The sequence below is a fragment of the Amphiprion ocellaris genome, chromosome 17, assembly GCF_022539595.1.
Source record: "Amphiprion ocellaris isolate individual 3 ecotype Okinawa chromosome 17, ASM2253959v1, whole genome shotgun sequence".
In the NCBI taxonomy this organism is placed as follows: Eukaryota; Metazoa; Chordata; class Actinopteri; family Pomacentridae; genus Amphiprion; species Amphiprion ocellaris.
This window is the reverse complement of record NC_072782.1, coordinates 31,378,608-31,398,143: the sequence shown is the minus strand read 5'-3', so window position 1 is coordinate 31,398,143 and position 19,536 is coordinate 31,378,608. Positions and strand designations below refer to the sequence as shown.

Here is a 19,536-nt window from a genome sequence, read left to right as displayed (position 1 = left end):
TTTACCCTTCTCATATTCAGTTTGACACCCAGGTTTGGTAGTTTAGATGACCTGGGTGTTTACAACCCTGTCTGACATCTTTTTAGCGATGTTATTGTGTTACTTCCAGGTGTATTCTGGACTAATAATGCTTGTAAACAACTATTTATATTTGAAGACCAAAGGAAATGATAAATAAAGCCAGGAGGCTCCAGAACAGGCAGCATGACTCGACAGAAAACTGCTGAGTCATCCTTCAGTAGTAATAAATAATGCAATTGATGCTTCCTACACATCTTTACAGGGTAAACTATGGCTTACTGAACTGTACATACGAACAGAAGCAGCCAAGCCAACACTGCTGCTGTTTACGGGTCATTTATCGGTGAGGTCACGGAGCAGCAGGAGATCCCTTCATCTGTAACCCAATCCTCTGCCGATGACAGAAAACTGCTGCCGACCAGACAAGACTCAACCGGGTTTCACTACTATTTTTACGGCATCTGCTCTGATTCGATCTGAAGGAATCTACTTCATGTTAATCTTCTCAGATGCTCACGTCTAAGAAAACACATCAGGAATATATTCCAGAGCATTTGTATTTGTTTGGGTGGTTACATCTCAGTTACTGGAGCCGGAAAACCCCAATATAGTAGCTTCTGGCAGTATTTTCTCACCGTCATAGATTGGGTGGCAGATAGCATTACACATACTAGCATACACATGATGCTCAGCTGTTGCTATGAAGAAGTAGAAGCTTAGAGGTTCAACTGTAGACTTTTTCATAACATAGCAAACAGTTTGCAACTCTTTGTTCCGTTCACACCATTAAAACCAATCAGGTGAAAACTTAAGCAACCAAGTCTCCCCAAAATCCTGCAATCTCATATATATTTTTTAAACTGGATTATGTTTTCATGCTTTGTCGTGTTACCTGGCCACTTGCCCATGCTGTCTAGAATTAACACAAATGAACATTGTGGATATTCTTATCTCCAGATGCTTTCGCAGTTGACTTGAGACCATCAATGCCTCATGAAAGGTGTTGGCATTCCTGCAAGAGTGTTGAAGACCAGCTGGGTCTGGTGTTCACAACATTGTTCCACTTTTCAATGAGCCAGTGTTTGGTTCCCAAATACCTGAAGAGAGCCATCGTTACTCCCATACTGAAGAACACCTCTCCAGCCTGTTAGAACCACCCAGTGGTTCTCACCTCAGAAATCATAAAGTGTTTTGAAAGACTAATCAGGAAGCATATCTTACTAAACAGATCTAGATGGCCACATGACACTAAAAATCTTCAAAACCCTGAACTTTGAGAGCCAATATCTCCAAAACATAACATTTTAGCAAACTAAAAGTCACACATTAAAAAATCAAATCGTTAGGAAGTATTTTAAGACTTGAATGAGGTCTGGAGGTGCACATCTATCAGAGCAGTCAGCTTTTAAATTAAGTTCTGCTCTAGGATCTTATTTTAAAACCAATAAAGGGCAAAGATTACACATATCAGCAGTAAAACTCAGTGCATGTCTCCTGAACATTTCAGTTTTGGAGCCATGTTTCTAGCTCTAAGGGTATTGGAGGTAACTTGGAGGCAGGTTTCTGAGGAATGAACTAGAGAGAAGCTGGGCTGAATGAAGCAACACTGGAGCTGCAGGTTTGGTTGGTTTCTGTAAATTTTAGGCTGATATGTGACCTGGTTATTTGAGAGCCTGGAACTCAGAATTGATCCTGGAAACTGGGTTTAAAACATGGTCAAGCAGGATTGGAGGAATCTTTAAAGGAGTAGAGCTTAGCTGAGCTGATTAACATCTGAAAACAGACTGAATCTTTCATGCAGAAAAAAAGAACGCAGGATTGATGACTGAAGTGTGTCTGAATGATGAGCAGAGTGAACATCGTGTTGAACTGACGGCTGCAGAGCATTTAGAGCATCTTGATGACTGATATAATGCAGCTGATGAAGCTCTGATGAAGCTCCAACTCACCTGTTTCCACTCCTGCAATCAAACACACAGAAACTCACCAGAGAAGGAACTGTGGGGTTCTTAAATAGTAAATTTAGTAAAAAAGAAAAAAAATTTTGAGCAACATTTAAAGAAATTACAAGTCAAGCCTGACAAAAGATTGATGTGTGAACTCAACACAGTGAAATAACGAAGCAAGGGTTACCCAAAGTCAATAAATCAAAGCTAGAACATGGTTTATTCAACATTATAACAAATGAAGCAAGAAACAAAAGCTGTCTTCAAGTCATTCCTGTCCATTTAACTTTACACAGTTCATGATATAACAAAGACATCCCACAAATACCTGAAAACATGGGAGTTACAGTTCTGTTCACCCGCTAAACAAAGAAAGAAAATCTACACAAGTAAAGCCTGATGTTTGCTGAACCAAATCTTTTATTGAAAAACTATAAATGGATCATTTGTGTGGGGAATAATAAGTAATTGCTGAGTGCATTTCTTTACTTTTCCACAGGAATACCATCAAAATAAAAGGATGTCATCTCTAGAAGTAACCTTAATTAACCTGGACGTCCTTTAAGATACCAATTAAATCACCACAACTCGACCCAGTTTCAGCATTTTTTTTCACATTGAAATTTGAGTCTGTTTGAATAGCAATATCTGAGGAACTGTTAAAGATAAAAACCTAAAATTTTCACTGTTTTTTTTTCATCATGCTGTTGATTTAGAATCTGTAATATTGGACAAGTTGATCCATTAACCTCTGATAATGACTGAGTTAAAATATGAAAAAAAAAACATTGAAGTCATCATGAGAAGTTCCACCTCTGAGCACATTAAAGAAAAAAAAAGTCCAGAAGTCAACTCGTGATATGTTCTGAACCACATGTAGCTGCAGGTCACAATAAAACCAAACTAAACATAGAGAATATTTATTTGTGTTGAACTTTTATAATTAACTGAGTAGGTTTGACAAGTTGTACCACAAAACTAAAATAAAGGTAGATAGTCTGATTTGATTTGGAAACTTTTCGTATCGATGTGTCAAACCCAAAACATGCTGAGTCACTGAGTTATTTGTGTTTTTGCAGCAGAGCACAAAATATGCAAAACAAATTGTTAGCTTTTGTACTATTTTAATCAAAATACGACTGCCATTACATCAACTCTCATAAACACAATAATGAACTTCCTTCTATATTTGTGCTTCTACCTTCTCTAAACATTCCAGTCCTTTCATCATTACAACTTACAGCTTTCCTCTTCACAGTCTTATCTCAATTTTCTGTTTGCCTGCCATCAATAGTACTAATTCTGATTATTACAGTAACCAGCAGTCAAAAAAAATGTCTCAGTTACCATTAGCCCTTAGGTTGTGGACGTGAGGACATTTTTTCAGCCTTTAATTAACCATCAGGTTCAACCAATGTGCCCAACTCTTTCATGGTGGCCTTAAACATAACTCTGTCCTGATTAAGCCAAGAAATATAATGATTACTTGTTGTGTTTGTGTGGTTTTAGTTGACTGTTAGTGCTTCAAAAATTAGGTTTGGCAGTCTAGATATCAAATAAAAGTTGGGTTTTTTTTCATAATACCAAAAAGCAGACGTAGTGTACCATTTTTATGTAACCATTTATTCGTCATCAGTTTATTTGGATAAAAATGTGCTTTGCAAAGTAGATGTTAGCTTATATGTGCTATTCTAATGACACCTGACCACCACAAACACTTTCTCAACAAGTCAGAAATGAAGAAAACTTGCAGGTTGTGAAAAATTTTTAATTTTCTGACACAATTTAATGTACCCAGTTTTAAAGTCCATATAAAATTTAAGCTAAAAGTTTAAGTCTATCTCCCTTTTGGGCCATTCATAGGTTGGTACGGTGGCACGAGGAACTTCCAAGCCTCATCCCAGCCAGATGGTGCCTTCAAGGACATCTTCTTTTTCAAACTGCCGGGCTGGACCAGGAACCTCCAGGATTCTGCCCACTCCTCAACAAACTTGTCATTGCTAGAATTTTCAAGCCTCACCTTTTTTGCTGGACCAGAACCTCTCTTGGGACGTGGCTGGGTTTTACCCAGCAGATGGCATCCTGCCCATTTCCTCTCAGACTGCTTCTCCTTCTCAATAGTGGAGAACAAATACTTCCTTGTATTGCTCTTCTTTGGAATAATCACCATGGGGTCAGTGGGTCCTTTGGACTTGGTTTTGTCTTTGGTCTGTGCACCGGTGCCCTGCAGGAACCGATGGGAGGTTCCCCAAAGCTTGAAGGTCGTGGGGTTGTTGCAAAACTCGGTTCTGATGTTCTTCTGTGTTTTCTTTCCTCTTGACCACATGACTGGATAATAGCAGGCGTTAGGGTTGGACTCCACCCAGGGCTGGTCCATTTGTGGCATGGGATTGGCGAGCCTGAAAGATCTACCCCACTTACATCCATATTCACTGGCGCTGCCGCGTTGCTGCTGAGAAACGCTGCTTCCACTTTGCCCAGTTGTTCCTGAAGATCCATGATGACTCGATTGATGGCGCAGAAATGATGCAGAGCTCCATGAAGGATTCCACTCTTTCTCAGGGTATCTTTGCCTGAACATCTGGTTGTCGAAGGATCGGCTCATCTTAGCCTTGACTCTCTCCGTGGAGATCCTCTCTGTCAGGGGTTGGATCTCGAATAAATCATCCCGCCAGTTCTCTCTGGGCACATGTTCAACCCAGTTCTCTGTGTGGTAGACGGACCACTGCCAGGCTTCCCTCCACTGAGTTAGGGAGGGATTGTCGTGATGGAACTGAGTTTCGGAGACCATCCAGGACGACTGCCAGTCAGAAACCGGCCTTGACTGCCTTCTATGTGCCCGAGAATTATCAGCAGAATGGTGGGAAGCTGCGCTCGACCTTCCTTGGCTGGTTTGTGCTGTACTTTGTGCAGAATTTGACCGATGCTGGCGTCTGGAGAACCTCCATGATTCCACCCAGCTCCTCTCCCCAGTTGGCCCATTCTTTGGCAGCTCCACAGGTGCAAAGTGGTTCAGGTGCATTGCATAATTTTCACGAATTTGAGGTGTGGAGGTCCAACCCTGCTGCCACTGTTCAGGCTCCTGACGCAAAGGGTGGCAGGTGTATCTCCACGAGTCCTTCCACTCCGATGCACTGGGCCTGGTTTCTCTCCGGTTCTCGGACTCTCCAAAAGGATTCAAAGGATTCGGTCTCATTCTTCTTCTCTCCTGCCTCATTCTATGTTTTATCATCTGCCAGGCGTCCCTCCATTCTGAGGAAGGCAAAGTTTTCTCCATGTGTTTGAGAAGAAGCAACTTCAACTGGGTGAATTCTCTCGCTGGCCGATAGATTATGTCGTGCTTCAGCTGCTTGTACCGTGGGTCTGGTTTCTCAGATGTCGAATGCTGCACCAGAGGGTTCTTCTCCATCTTTTGAGTCTCCACAGAAGGATCCATCTTTGGCGGTGGTGCCTTCAGGACCTTCTCGATTTCTTCACAAGGTTTCGTGTTGTTTTTGGTCACCTCCCACGACTTGGCCCACTCAGACAGAGCCTTAAAATCATCGCAGAGCTGCATGTACAGATCTGTGTGCTTATGTTCACGGGACATAGGCATGGATTTGTGGAGATAGGCGTTATCATAACTATTATTCTGGTCTTGCTTCAAGGAAGAATCAGAATTGTTGTGGTTGTTGGAGACCCCCATGGCTGCTCTCCATGAACTGACCCACTCTTGAGTGTTAAATTTTTTAGATTGACGCATTTTGAAGTTGCTGCATCCGTGGTAATTGACTAACTTCCAACATTCTTTCCAATCCGAACTCATCTCTGTAACCATATCTTGCTTGTTAGCCGCAGACTCATTCATAAAACCCTCATCTGCGAAATGATCCTGCTGATTTGCCGGCTTCGTGGCTCTCCATGAATCGCTCCACTCCGATGAAGATAAGGCTTGATTGTGGTGCTGAGTCTCCACCAGCGAGGTAAAGAATCCAGATTTCGCTTCATTCTCTCCATTTGCAGAAGATGCATGCTTCTTACTGTACTTGTCAGATTTCTTCCAGGACATCTGCCACACCTCAGCGGGAAGATCCAAGTCCAACTCCTGCGATTCCACCATCCTATAGTTGGATTTTATCCAGAAATGAAGGTTTTGAGGATCCATCAAGTTGGGCCCGTTTGGCCAGGGCTTGCCTGCCTCCGACCACGGCTGCTGGGTAGCAAACATCCAGCAGTGGCCCCAGTTTGTGGTGCCCTCTGCTGGTGGCGCCAAGCCTTTGCTGAACTTCCATGATTTTCCCCACACCATAGTAGAAGGTTGAGTTTGGGGGATGGACATGAGCAGCTGTAGCCTGGCGGTGCTCTTGTCCTGCACCTTCTTGTCCTTGGAGGCCGGTGTGGAGAAGCCTCGGCTCTGGACTGCTCTACCCTGAGGCCCTGAACCTGAGCCACGAGGAAGAGGTGGACATGCTGCGGTTGGCTTGCTTTTCCAGACATTGTCTTCTGGCTGAGTTTCGGGGCGTTTCACTTTCCTTTCCGTTCTTTTGTAGCCTCCCGCCTTGGCAGCACAACGGTTCGCCCACTCCTGGTTAATTCTGCAGAAACAAATATGAGAGGAAAAAAAACAGAAAATACATAAGAAACACAACTCATTCTTGCAGTAGTAAAATTCTTGTTTCAACTTACGGGATTGTAATGTCAAGCTAAGTGTTTCACCCAAAATATGCAACGATACATTGGTATTGTGCATTTAAAATGATGGATCTACATTCCATTGTTGGTGACAACCTCATGTATCGTGACTCTGCATTACGTAACAGACGCACAGCACAGTAATAAAGCTGGAGTTTTATGCTGTGTGATCTATAAATATCCATTGTTAAAGTCCAGAGGCTTGACAGCAGCGATATATTTATGGCAGTGCTGTTTATATTTAGTCCTGTGGCGACACTCCGTGTACGGTGAGGTAATGTTACCGAGTGATGCAAGGATACTGCAGTAAAAATACTGACAGAGCTTTAATAGTTCCACAAGTTTATATTTGTAGAGGTAACTTCTGCTCTCCTGCTGCTGTTGAGAATGTGGAATAAATATAAGTTTGAATCACTAAGAAGAAATATATCTTGAAATTTGGACAAATAATGCAAAGTTTGGTGATTTTTGTTGACATTTTCATCAGTTACATCAACTGCAATTAGGCAAACAGTTCCATTGCTAAGGTCAAATGTATTTATTTATTTATTTATTTATTTATTTTTAAATCTTAATTGTATAGAAGTAGAATGGATGCTGCTGAAAGGAGAGTTGATTGAATGTTATTTTGTTATGGCCAGTCATTCAGAATAAAAACCAAATGCAAATGTTTGAGGACACTGCTGGACTTTAAGAAACTAATTGGTTTGATTACAGTAACTTTTCTTAGAAATCCCCCCTGAAAATACTGATTAACTGCAGGTCATTCAGAAAGCTCCTAACAAAGACAAATACAAGAGAACAGATCAGTGTTTGTCAAGTCTCTGCATTGTTTTCTCATATGAAAAACAGAGTTTAAAGTTCTGCTGACTTATAACCAAAATACAACATTAATTTTAACAGCTGGACCTTCTCAGTTACGGTTGCTGTTGGCTTGATCAAACTTCCAGAGCATATTAGACTCGCCTGACTTCACCACCTTTAAATCCTGGCTGAAAACCTCTGTTCACACTGATCATGAACCATCTCGTCCACTGTTCCTTTAATGTGTGCTTGTATGCTTTTGCTTTGAGTTAAACTTGGCATTATAGTGCATATTTAAAGGATTGGTGAGAAAAATGCAGCTTAAGGCCACAGAGAACTTCTCACATCTTTGTCTATACAATGAAACCACAAAAAAATCTGATCTCGAGTGTGCATTCAGGTATTCGTTAAAGTGGTATCCAACCTAACCATGGCTTAAACTGAGTGCAAACACATTTTAAAATGAAGAGCAGGACCGACAGATTGGAGGTGTTCATATAGAGATGATAATTCAGAAAGTGGTCATGAGCCCTAAGGGTAACATGAACATTGTGTCTTTATGGCCAGAACTCTTGAGTTTTTCTTTAGAGTCGACTCTAAAAACTTGTTCAGTTCCCAAAGCTGCCCACAGGGTCATGACTTGTAAAGGATTCCTGCACATGAACCTCCATTCTGAGCTCTGCTGACCATTCAGTGGGATCAAACTTCCCTCCTATGACACCTAAAAATTCAGCCTGTTTGGGTGTAAGAACTAATTTTATTGTAGAATAAATGATCCCAGACATGTTTCTGTCCATATATGATCAACAGTTTGATCAGAAGAAACCAAAATTTTTGATTTTCTTGAGTCCGTCGGTCATTTTCTCTCCAATAATTTCAAAATCTACTATTGCCTTCCTGTCCAGAACTGTTCCCAGAACAGTTTTCTATGTAGGTTAATGGTGAATCAGTTCAGTCCGGCCTGCATAAATCTGTGCAGAATGGCACTGAAACAGAAGTAGTTTGAGTTTTACCTTTTTACAACTGAATATAAGAAGATGTAAGACTTAAACTGTTGAGTGAGATACAACTAAAGTTTGAAAATACAGATGATTGAAGCAAAGTAGCTTATTTTTGAATATACAATGGGGTTGCAGCATTCTGTTTTGGTTCAAGTATGAAGAACGTGCAAAAGATAACATAAAATGCCAAATTTATTCATTTACACTGGCTTTTCTGACGCCTTTATCCTGTTACTGCAGTGTTTTCTAGATGTGCAGAGCAGAAACTAACCAGCAGAGGTCAGGAGACGACAACAAACCGACTCCCAGGACGGTAACCAGATCAGTGTTCATCTGTATTGATAAGTGCTGAGATGGTTTTAAGTTTTAAGTGAGTCATCATCATCTAAACTCGTTGCAGGTTTAAATATCCTCACATGTACAGACTGTATTTAAATATGGATGACATGAAGAGAAGTCAATCAGTGCTGAATCCCAACGCTTCCATGCAGCAGACGAGTCGTAACTAGAAAATCTGATATTTTCTCACATTGAACTTTGAGTCTGTTTGATCAACAATATCTGAGGAACTATTAAAGATAAAAACCTGAAATTTTCTCTGTTATTTCTCATCATGTCATTGATTCAGAATCTGGAATATTGGACAGTAGATCAAATAATCTCTGATTGTGGGTGAGTTGAAATATGACAAACAAATGGTAAAGCAGTCATGAAAAATTCCATCTTTGAGCTCATATTAACAAAGAAACTGATTATACAAAAGTCAACTAGTGATATTTTCTGAACCACATGTAGCTGCAGGTCACAAAAATATAAAATTTTAACATGTAGAATACTTTAATATGAAATACTTGGTCACTAAAATGAAAAGAAAGTGATTTTAGTTTAACTTTCATGGCAGATTGAGCAAGTTGTACCAAAAAAATTTAAATATTAGTAGATATTCTGATCCAAGTAGAGTTTAAAAGCGGTCCTTCAAGTATGATGAAGGAAAAAAAAGTATATATACATTTTAAATATGGAATATTTTTCATTTTTGTACCATTTTTGAAATGTTGTTTAAAAAAAGCTTCAATTTCCAATGTGCAAGTAAACCTGCTGAAAGTGGTTAGATTTGCTTTTTGGTAAGTCTCAGAAAATATTTGATATATGAAACGAAAATTTCACAAATATCTCTATAAATATTTCTAGTTTATGTTGTAAAACTTTCAGGCAAATCAGAGATGGTTGAGCAGAAGATTTGACATGGAATAACCCTTGTATTTTAGTATTTTGTACCACTTTATTGTGTTTTACAAACTGATTTTGCAAGTCTTGTCTTGACGTTAGCACTGTAGTCAGCTCAGGTTGCTTAAAATATGCCAGATAGATCATTTTAATTTGGATTTTTCCTTCTATTGAACTTACACTTCCTGCACATATGACATGTTGGTCCACCAGCTTCACTTACTTAATATTTAGCGTTTCTTACATGAGTCTTAATGGAAAATAAGGAATGTTTATTTAGATTATTCTTAAATAACACAAAAGACTGATATGAAACCTCATTGAGAACCGTAAATCTCACCAACGCTCTTCTTTAATGCTGCTTTTCAACTTTCCAATCCTTATTTCTGGAGTCCAACAACTTCCAAAGTCTTGTCTGTAAGAAATATTTCTGGAAGTTGTTAGACAACAGACATATTTCTTACAGACAAGACTTTAGAAGTTGTTAGACTCCAGAAATAAGGAGTGGAACGTTTTTCAACCTTTCAATCCTTTTTTCTGGAGTCTAAAAACGTCTAAAGTCTTGTCTGTCTTGCTGTTATTGCAGAGCTTCTGTTGAAGGTTGAGGTTCATCCTGCAGACGTTTGGTGTTTTATGGGAAACAGTGTTTGTTAAAAGCCATTAAAGCAGAGATACTGAGTGATTTTAGGTTCTCTTCCAACACATTATCACCTTTATCTGGACAAATGAATCGAGCAACAGCAGTTATATGAAGTTTCCTTCACTGTTTCTAGTTCTAGTACATTCAGCTTTGCAAATGTTCTCCAATGTGTGCAGTAAATCAGTGCTGACAGGTCAGTTTAGAGAGATCTGGGTTCAGCATCATGTTGTAACTGCAGAGAAAGTTATTTGCATTATTACTGAAGATGCTTAACTTAACTATTCAATTAAAGCAAAAAGCCAGAATTGGTTATGAAGACCTCACAAATACGACTTTGTTAGAAGAGGATGAAGACATTTGGTGCTCAGATAAGACCAGATTTGGTTTCTTACGTTGGCAGAGCGCTCTTCTCCACTCGTTCCTGCTCCAGCTGCAGCTTCTGTCCATATTCTCTCAGTCTGATCTCCCAGACGTTCTTCATGATGGAGGCATCACAGCTGACCACCTCGGGGTTCCTCTCCGACGACATCTTCAAACTTCCTGCACACACAGAGAAGAGGAAGAAATAAACAGCCTTTGAAGAGTTCTTATGATAAAATCTGGATGTGGTGAAGCTGCTGATGTTGTTGAGGTGGAGCTGCTGTACCTGGTCCTGGTGATAATCTGTCTGAGCCGCCGCCGACAGCTCAGCTCATTTATACTCTCATCCAGGGAGTCATTAACCTGCTGGAGATGTTTGAGGGGAGGTCCGGTCTAAAAATATCACACTCTGGAAGAGATACCGCCCCGTCTGCACACACATGCCACGAACATGTGTGTTGGTGCAGCTCAGCTTTAATCCTTTCAAATTCATACAAACCTTCAGCACACAATTAGACTGTAAGTTTGGCCACAGGGGGCATCCTTAGTTATTATTGATAGAATTTAAGAGTCAGTTTTGTGGATAAATTTGATATGTGCAACCAAAAATAACAACAATTTGCATTTTGTGCACAAAAAAACCTGTCAAGAAACTGTAAAAAAAAAAAAAAAAAAAAAAAAAACATCTGGTAGCAGAATTTTTTTTTTTAAAGTAAAAAAAAGTTTAAATATGATGAAAATAACAGCAAATGCCTATTTTATAAATGTATTTTTTAAACAGAATTTTACAGTCACACAGTAAAAAAACCTGACTACTTTTTGTAAAACTACAGACTGTTTGTGGATATTATTTGCTGTTTTGCTGTTTGTTTTTTTTTACTGTCAGCATGTAAATTAATGCTTTCTCCTGTGATATTATTACATAATATACATGTATTTAACACAAGGATAACTTTAGTTTATTAAAATACAATAAAAAATTGTGTGATTTTATGGTTTTATGGTAATGTTTTACATTATTTACCATTTGTAAAATAAAACACAGATTTTTTTATGTGGATATTTACAGTTTGGGCCTTTTTTAAGGGTTAACATGTAAATTAGTTTTTACTTTCTGTGATTCTGTGTGAATTATTAGCTACAATTTAATATAACAGTGAAAACCTATAAAGTAACTGTAACTTCAGGTTCAATTTGAATAAAATTCCAGTTGAATTGTGTCAATAAATGTTTGTAACTGCAGAAAATCTTCATGATCGTGTGTCACGTTTGTCAATCACAGTAAGACGCTAATTCCTCCTTATAGCATCTTATTGTGATCAACAAATGTGTTCAAACTGAAGAAAAAAATGGCAGAAAATAAATACATAAAGGTGATGCAGTGGTCCTTGTATTGACAAATTCATGAAATAAAAGGCTTTAGATTGGGACTGAAAAAATGTGAATATCTGTTGTTTAGCAAAACGGCAAGACACTGAACCTTAAATCACTCCGGATGGAAATCAAGCAACTCTGGCACTACTGATGTATGGAAATGTGTGAATGGATAAACAGGAAACACACTGTAAAACACTATGTAAAACCATTTTGAAGCTGCAGAACTCTACTAGGATCAGATTATTTGCCAATAGTTTAGTTTTTGTGCTACAACGTGTCAAATCTGCTAAATCATTGATGAAAGTTGAACAAAAATAACTTTCTTTTTTATTTTTGTGACCAAGCATTTCATTATAAAGGTATTCTATATGTTTAATTTTGTATTATTGTGACCTGCAGCTACATGTGGTTCAAAAAATATCACTAGTTGACTTCTGCAGTATCAGTTTAAAGGTTTATGTGAAGTCGAAGATGGAACTTTTTATAACAGCGTCAATGTTTTTCCTTATGTTAGTTCCTCGATAATGAGAGATTGTTGATTTAATTGTCCAGTATTACAGATTCTGAATCAATGACATGATGAGAAATAACAGAGAAGATTTCAGGTTTTTATCCTTTAATAGTTCCTCAGATATTGTTGTTCAAACAGAGTCAAATTCTCAATGTGAGAAAATGTGCTGAAACTGGATTGATGGGCAGTTTTTAAAAGGTTTATCTGGAAAGTATTTGACATATCTTGCTAAAATTCAACACATATTTTTACAAGTGTCATGCTATAAAAAAATTCTGGCAAATCAGAGAAGGTCGAGCAAAAATTGTTGTAAAAATTTGATGATTTGAGATGAAATGGCGCAAAAGCGTAAAATCTCCAGGGTATGTATACTCTAGAAAGGTCCTTGTGTCGTCTACCAGCAGCCCCCTTTCAGTTCACTTTACTGTTTCTGCAGATGGACCAAGATCTTTTTTAATAATTTAAGAAGTGCACTGGATGTTAGAGACAAAAATACAAGAAATATTAAAATGTCTTTCTCATTGATGGCTCTCATTGGTGACCAATGCATAAAAAACTGGCCCTATTGTTTCAGTTTGCTCCACAAGGTACCACAAATTAGGAGACCTTTAAAGCAAGAGTTGTGGTGCTTAAGTGTATGCATATCTCTGCAACCAATCCTTACATAATTCCAGTCAACAAATACTGTAACATTGGATTTCAACCACAAAACCTGAGTCGTACAAGGAAAACTAGTTAAAACTAGTTGGAAAGTTATAATTCTGTGGATATCTGACTGAATACAAGACGTCTTCCTCATTAACTGCCTGGTATAAAGTATTGCTTGAGGTCAGCCACCAAATTTCGGACATCTCAACCGTCCTGCGACGGCCTGCTGCTGGTCCCTGAGCCTGAATTTGATCACCAGTGCTGTGTGTTATTTGAGGTTTAAGTTTTATGGAGCTTGTATCCGGCTCACACTCTGCAGATCACACATCCTGCCATAAATGTCCAGTCAGCTGTGCAGAACAGCAGCCGGAAGGTCAACGCTGACATCCACCAGAGCAACGGCTTCGTTTCACTGCAGCCTGGAACAGTTTGTACAGAAGTCTAGAAAAGCAGAACGTTTGTCTATGAAGGGATGTCCATTGTCAGGACCTCCGACCTCCACCTCCACCCACAGATGGAACTGGCTGCATAGTTCAGGGTGTGACCTTCTGTTCCACACGTTCAAGTACACAAATCCGTCACAAGAATGGCATTCTGGGAATTCACCGTCCTAAAATAAAAATGGATCCACTAAGATAGAAAATAAGTTGGTTTAAAGCTGCAGTTTGGAAATAACTCAATAAAACCTAAAACAGGAGTCAAACATGTGCATTTCTGGTCTCTACAGGAAGTCAAAATGATGCTACTGGTGAAGTTTCTTCAACATCATTCTTCACATATCTGCTTGGAGGACCTCTTTCTGTAGCACTCTGAACACATGGACGCCAGCATGTTCATTGTGTTGACATGTTCAAACACAAACATGATTATTAGCAACTTATACAATTCTGAAAAAAGTTTACATCCCTTTTTAAAGTCTGTATATATCATGACAGTCTTGAGTTTCCAATAACTCCTACAATTCTGAATTTTCTATGATGGAATCATTGAAACCAATGTGTCTTTGTCACAGAAAACAGTCCTATTTAAGTTCATTCATAGATTTATTCAAGGTTTTCTGGAAATATGAGAAAATCTTCTGGGTCGGAAATATACATACAGCAAAGCATGGTAGTATTAGTATTATGCTGGGGGTTAATATTTTGCTGAAATTTGATTAAATGTCCTCAGTTTGGTTCTTCTGGTTTCAATCTTCTGGTTTATCTTTGACTCCTCTGGACAGAATTGGTGCAGTTCAACTAAATTTGTTGGCTTTCTGACTCAGACTTGTGTCTTCAGGTTCTAGATGGGTCTAAGTCAGGACTTTGGGGAGACCAGTCTAGAACCTTCATTCCAGCCTGATGGAACCATTTCTTTACCACGTCTGATGTGTGTTTGGACTCATTATCTTGCTGAAACATCCAACTGTGTCCAAGATCAACCTTCTGCTGATGGTTTTAGTTTTTTCTGAAGAATGTGGAGGTGATCCTCCTTCTTCATTATTCCATTTACTTTGTGTAAAGCTCCAGTTCCACGGATCATGATGCTGCCACCTCCATGCTTGATGGTAGGTTTGGTGTTCTTGGGATTAAAGGTCTCACCTTCTCTCCTCCAAACATATTTCTGATCAGTTTTTCTTCCATCTGACCACAGAACTTTCCTCCAGAAGGTCTTTTCTTTGTCCATGTGATCAGCAGCAGACTTGAGTGGAGCTTTAAGGTTCTGCTTCTAGAGGAAGAACTTCCTTCTTCATGGATCCTCTCAGCTCATGTTGATGTAAAACCCTGTGGACACTGACAGCTGTGTTCCAGCAGCTTCTCATTCATTCAGACCTGCTTTCTGATGATTCTTGGTTGACTCTTGACCATCCTGACCAATGGTCTCTCAGCAGCAGGTGGTAGTTTGTGTTTTCTTCCTGATGGTGGCATTGAATCCTATAGTAATGATTGCTTATGTGAAACACACAAGAATTTCTTAAATCTCTGCTTATCTAAATTTTCCATGGAAGCATTCCCATTCAGTCAAAATGAACAACCTTGGTCTCTGTGAATGAGAGACTCTTGAGGTACAATAAGTCACAGTTATCACCATTCTGCCACTGAATTCGTAAAACCCCTTTTCTAAAATTCTCAACTACAGCTTCTGTGAGGAACTATAACAAAGCAAACCCTACATCAACTTTAGCCCCAGTGGTGCTGGGCAGGAAACCAGGGTTGGGGGGTTCTAGGAGGACATGTATGAGATCTAATGTTATGTACATACTGTACAAATATATGACCCATATACTTCAATGTTGTCAGTGGATATGGGTCATACAGCTTGTACATGCCGTACGAATGTGCAGCCCATATCCTCTGATATGTGTAGATGGATATAGGTCATTGGTTATCCTCCTGCATGCAGTAGATATCCTTAGCTGTGACTGATTTACTGGCACTTGTGAGAAAGGCAGATATACTGACGGCATGTAGTGCTGCTGGTAAAAATAGAGACGTACAGTTTGTCCCCAAGAGTCGTCTGCTACATGCACATGGAACCACCATCGTATCCTTTACATCACCGACAAGACAGAAAATGTTCACGTATATGTAAGACAAAGTAGATTCCATGAGTAGAACTTTCAAATTAAAAGGAAGTATTGCATTATTGCAATCATTCTTTGATTTATCTGTGATTTTATAGCATATAATATGGATATCTATCAAGATATTTGTGAAATTTTAGCTTCATATATCTAATGTTTTCCAAAATAAAACATTTTTTAAATTTATTGTCGCCCACTCTCAGATGGTTTGAGTCTGTTTGAACAACAACATCTCAGGGACTATTAACGATATAAACCTGGAATTTTCACTGTTATTTCTCATCATGTCATTGATTCAGATACTGCAAAGCGGAGAATTGTCCCCACATGATGATACCGCCACCGTGCATCACTGTGGGGATGTTTATTATGATATACAGTGTTTGGTGTCCGGTAAAAACAGCGTCTATTCTAGACAATATCTGAGGAACAATTAAAGATAAAAACCTGGAATTTTCTCTCTTATTTCTCATCACGTCATTGATTCAGAATCTGTAATATTGGACAAGTAGATCAAATAATCTCTGATTTAGGGGAGATAAAATATGAAAAACAAACAAATTTGAAGCCATTGTCAAAAGTCCTATTTTTCACCACATATTACCAAAAACTGATGATGCAGAAATCAACTAGGGAGATTTTCTGAACAACATATAGCTGAATGTCAGAATACAAAACTAAACATGTAGAATACTTTAATATAAAATATTTGGTCACAAAAATGAAAATAAAGTCATCCCTTTTCAATTAAAGGGCAGTTTTTTTAAAAAATTATATGTTGGGACTTCATAAAAGTTAATTTTCTAAAGGAAACGACATTGTCAAGTTACATCTAAGCTATTTTTTCAATATGTCGGAACTATTGTCATCATAAAAACTTTTACGTATGCACATACTGGAAAGGTTGATTAAATAATCTCTGATTATTGGGGAGTTGAAATATGAGAAAAAACCTGAAGTTGTCATGAAAAGTTCCATCTTTGAGCTCATTAACAAAAAAAACTGATAATCCAGACATGAACTAGTGATATTTTCTGAACCACATGTAGCTGCAGGTCACAATAATACAAAACTAAACATGTAGAATATTGAGCAGGTTTGACAAGTTGTACCACAAAAACTAAAATATTAATCGATAGTCTGATCTGAAAAGAGTTCTAGAGTTTCAAAATGGTTCTCCAAATACAACTAAGAAAATAATATTTTTCATTTTTCGGACCTGCATGAAGGAAGAAACATCTATACTGAGTCTGTTCAAAGTTTTAGTTGGTGAGACTTTTTCTCAGTGAAACATCGTAGTGAGATTCTCATGGAAGCAGCACTTCCCTGTTGGGTGTGGATGGGCCTGTATGTTACATCTGTTGTCCACTAGGTGTCTCCATTGTCTCAGTTTTCAGGTTACATGTTGAGCGTCTGTGTGACTGTCCTCTCGTCCAGGGGCCCCCAACCTTTTTTGTACCAGGGACCAGTTTCACGCAGAAACACTTTTTCAAGGACCGGGTAGGAGCGTGAAGGTTCCAATAACAAAAACCTTAATCATTATATTTAGTATGTAATCTGAGTGCAGCAATTACATTTTATATTAGGCACTTTCATGAACTATTATACTATAATATCAACTTACCAAAATGTAGAATCAGTGGGAGCTCTGGGCTTGTTTTCCTGCAACTAGACAGTCCCATCTGGAGGTGATGGGAGACAGTGACACTTGAACTGTATTCCTTATATCCAGTCTACTCTGTAGTCTTGTTTTTGTTGCTGTCACTGCAGAAAACCCCGCATCACAAAGATAAGAGGTTGAAAATGGAAGCAGGACTTTCAGTGCTTTTGTGTTCCTATGAAGCGAATGCATTTTTAATTGCATTTTTTATTCCAGAAGATAATTGAACAGTGATTTATGTCACAAAGAATACCTGTTTACATGCCTAAAAATTAAGACACAACATTCTATATTTTTGCACTTTCAAAATCACTGTAGTTTCTATCCACTGACATATTACAGTGTGTTCATCCCAAACCTTTTCCTCAGCATTTTGCAGGAAGCCATGCATACATTTTTTCATTCATACAGTTTTGGGTAACCTGCTATCTGGGAACCTCCTTCATAAACAATTGCAGCCCTCAGCATATGAGGACACAATCAGATAAACATTTAAGCAGGAGAGATGAAAGGAAATAAACAATATTGAGCCTTAACTTTGGTCAAAGTTCATATTTTACTCATTTTGCAGAGAATTGTGAAGCCAAAAGAAACAGAGGATGTGGATAACAAAGGAAAATAACAGGCTTTCATTGGAAGCTGTATAGCTGATGATTGCACACTTCAATCAAGTAGACAACTGAAAGCACAACAAGGTACAAAATAAAACATAATAAACAATTAATCTGTCCAGAGAAACTCCTGAGGAGACCAGAGTCCAGCTGGCAGTCAGAGGTAAATTAAGAAAATTAGACAAAATGGTGGATGACAAAGTTCAACCTCTGTCAGAGTTGAAGTCAAAACAAAAAGAAGAATGAAACGATAAGCAACGAGAGCTGGCAGTGAATCAAGAGAAGATCCAGCAGAGGATCAGAGTACATACACATGTTAAATTCAACGTCTTTCATCATGTGACAGATTATTATTGGGATGCTTGGATTGTTCTCTAACACTTGTTATCGTATTTAATCTTTTTCCTGCTGTAACAGTTTTGGTTTGATTATTGACTTGTTTATTGATCTGTACAGCTTGATTTATGTGTATACTGTAATGTTAACAACATTCTACTAACAATAGAGTGTTTTTTAAAAGTGAAGTGTTACAGAAATGGCATTCGGTCCCTGTGGAACGTGTAGAAAACATATTTTTTCCACTGCAAAATTAATCAGTTTTATATTCTAAAGTAGCCTCTCATGTCTTTTTCCACTGTTGTTGTCAATCAGTTTAGATTATTCTTGAAATAAATGGAAAAAATGTGTATGAACTTGTTTCAAAGCATTATGTTTTTGGTTCATTTTTTTTATCCTGCTGTGTTTTGTATTTTATAGTTTACATGTTTTAATTCTGCTGTTTTTTTCTTTACCTTTGCATTGTACATAAATTGATTTTAGCTCTTTTAAATATTAGCTCTTTGGCGGATAAATCATTCTTGATCAGTGATTTTATTAAAAAGCACAAGCTGGATTTTATGTTTTTAACTGAAACTTGGTCAGGACCAGATCACAATGCAGCAGTTCTTATTGAGGCAACCCCTCCTAACTTTAGTTTCATGAGTGAATTAAGACTTCATAAGCATTCAGTTTTATTCATATAGCACCAACTTCAGATTGTCTCAACACGCTTTACAGAACCCAAATGGCCTGAATACCCAAAGCAGCCCAAAGGCGACAGTGGCAACAAAAAACTCCCTTTCAAAGGGAAGAAACCTTGAGCAGAACCAGGCTCACATGGGGGAACCATCTACAAAGTCAGAAGAAGCGGGTAAGAAACACAGGACACACACTGGCATACATGCATGATGAGAACCATAGATCATACATACAAAGTGATGCAGAACTAACATAGCATAAAATAAAAAAAAAACATGTAATTTATATTTATGTATGAATGAAATACAGCCGGGTTGCACAGTGGCGTAGTGGTTAGCACTTTCGCCTTGCAGCAAGAAGGTCCCTGGTTCGCGTCCCGGCTTTCCCGGGATCTTTCTGCATGGAGTTTGCATGTTCTCCCTGTGCATGCGTGGGTTTTCTCCGGGTACTCCGGCTTCCTCCCACAGTCCAAAAATATG

At 38.5% G+C, this 19,536-nt stretch overlaps 1 protein-coding gene across 1 annotated transcript; it reads right to left on the bottom strand.

Moving 5' to 3' along the window:
• Nucleotides 1-2,160: 2,160 nt before the first annotated feature.
• On the bottom strand, nt 2,161-10,880 carry LOC118471637 (uncharacterized). Its single transcript, XM_035957326.2, has 2 exons — nt 10,703-10,880; nt 2,161-6,541 (listed from the first exon to the last, which is right to left on the bottom strand). The coding sequence occupies exons 1-2, from the start codon at nt 10,837-10,839 to the stop codon at nt 3,805-3,807; spliced, it is 2,874 nt and encodes a 957-aa protein (XP_035813219.2). The 5' UTR covers nt 10,840-10,880; the 3' UTR covers nt 2,161-3,804.
• Between the last annotated feature and the right edge of the window lie 8,656 nt (nt 10,881-19,536).

What these genes read in the sequence shown, in the direction of transcription:
- LOC118471637 (XM_035957326.2), bottom strand. Translation starts at nt 10,839, where the DNA reads ATGTCGTCGGAGAGGAACCCCGAGGTGGTCAGCTGTGATGCCTCCATC. An exon ending in GAGAAGAGCGCTCTGCCAAC is followed by an intron (nt 6,542 to 10,702) that starts GTAAGAAACCAA and finishes TTGTTTCTGCAG; the next exon opens with AATTAACCAGGAGTGGGCGA.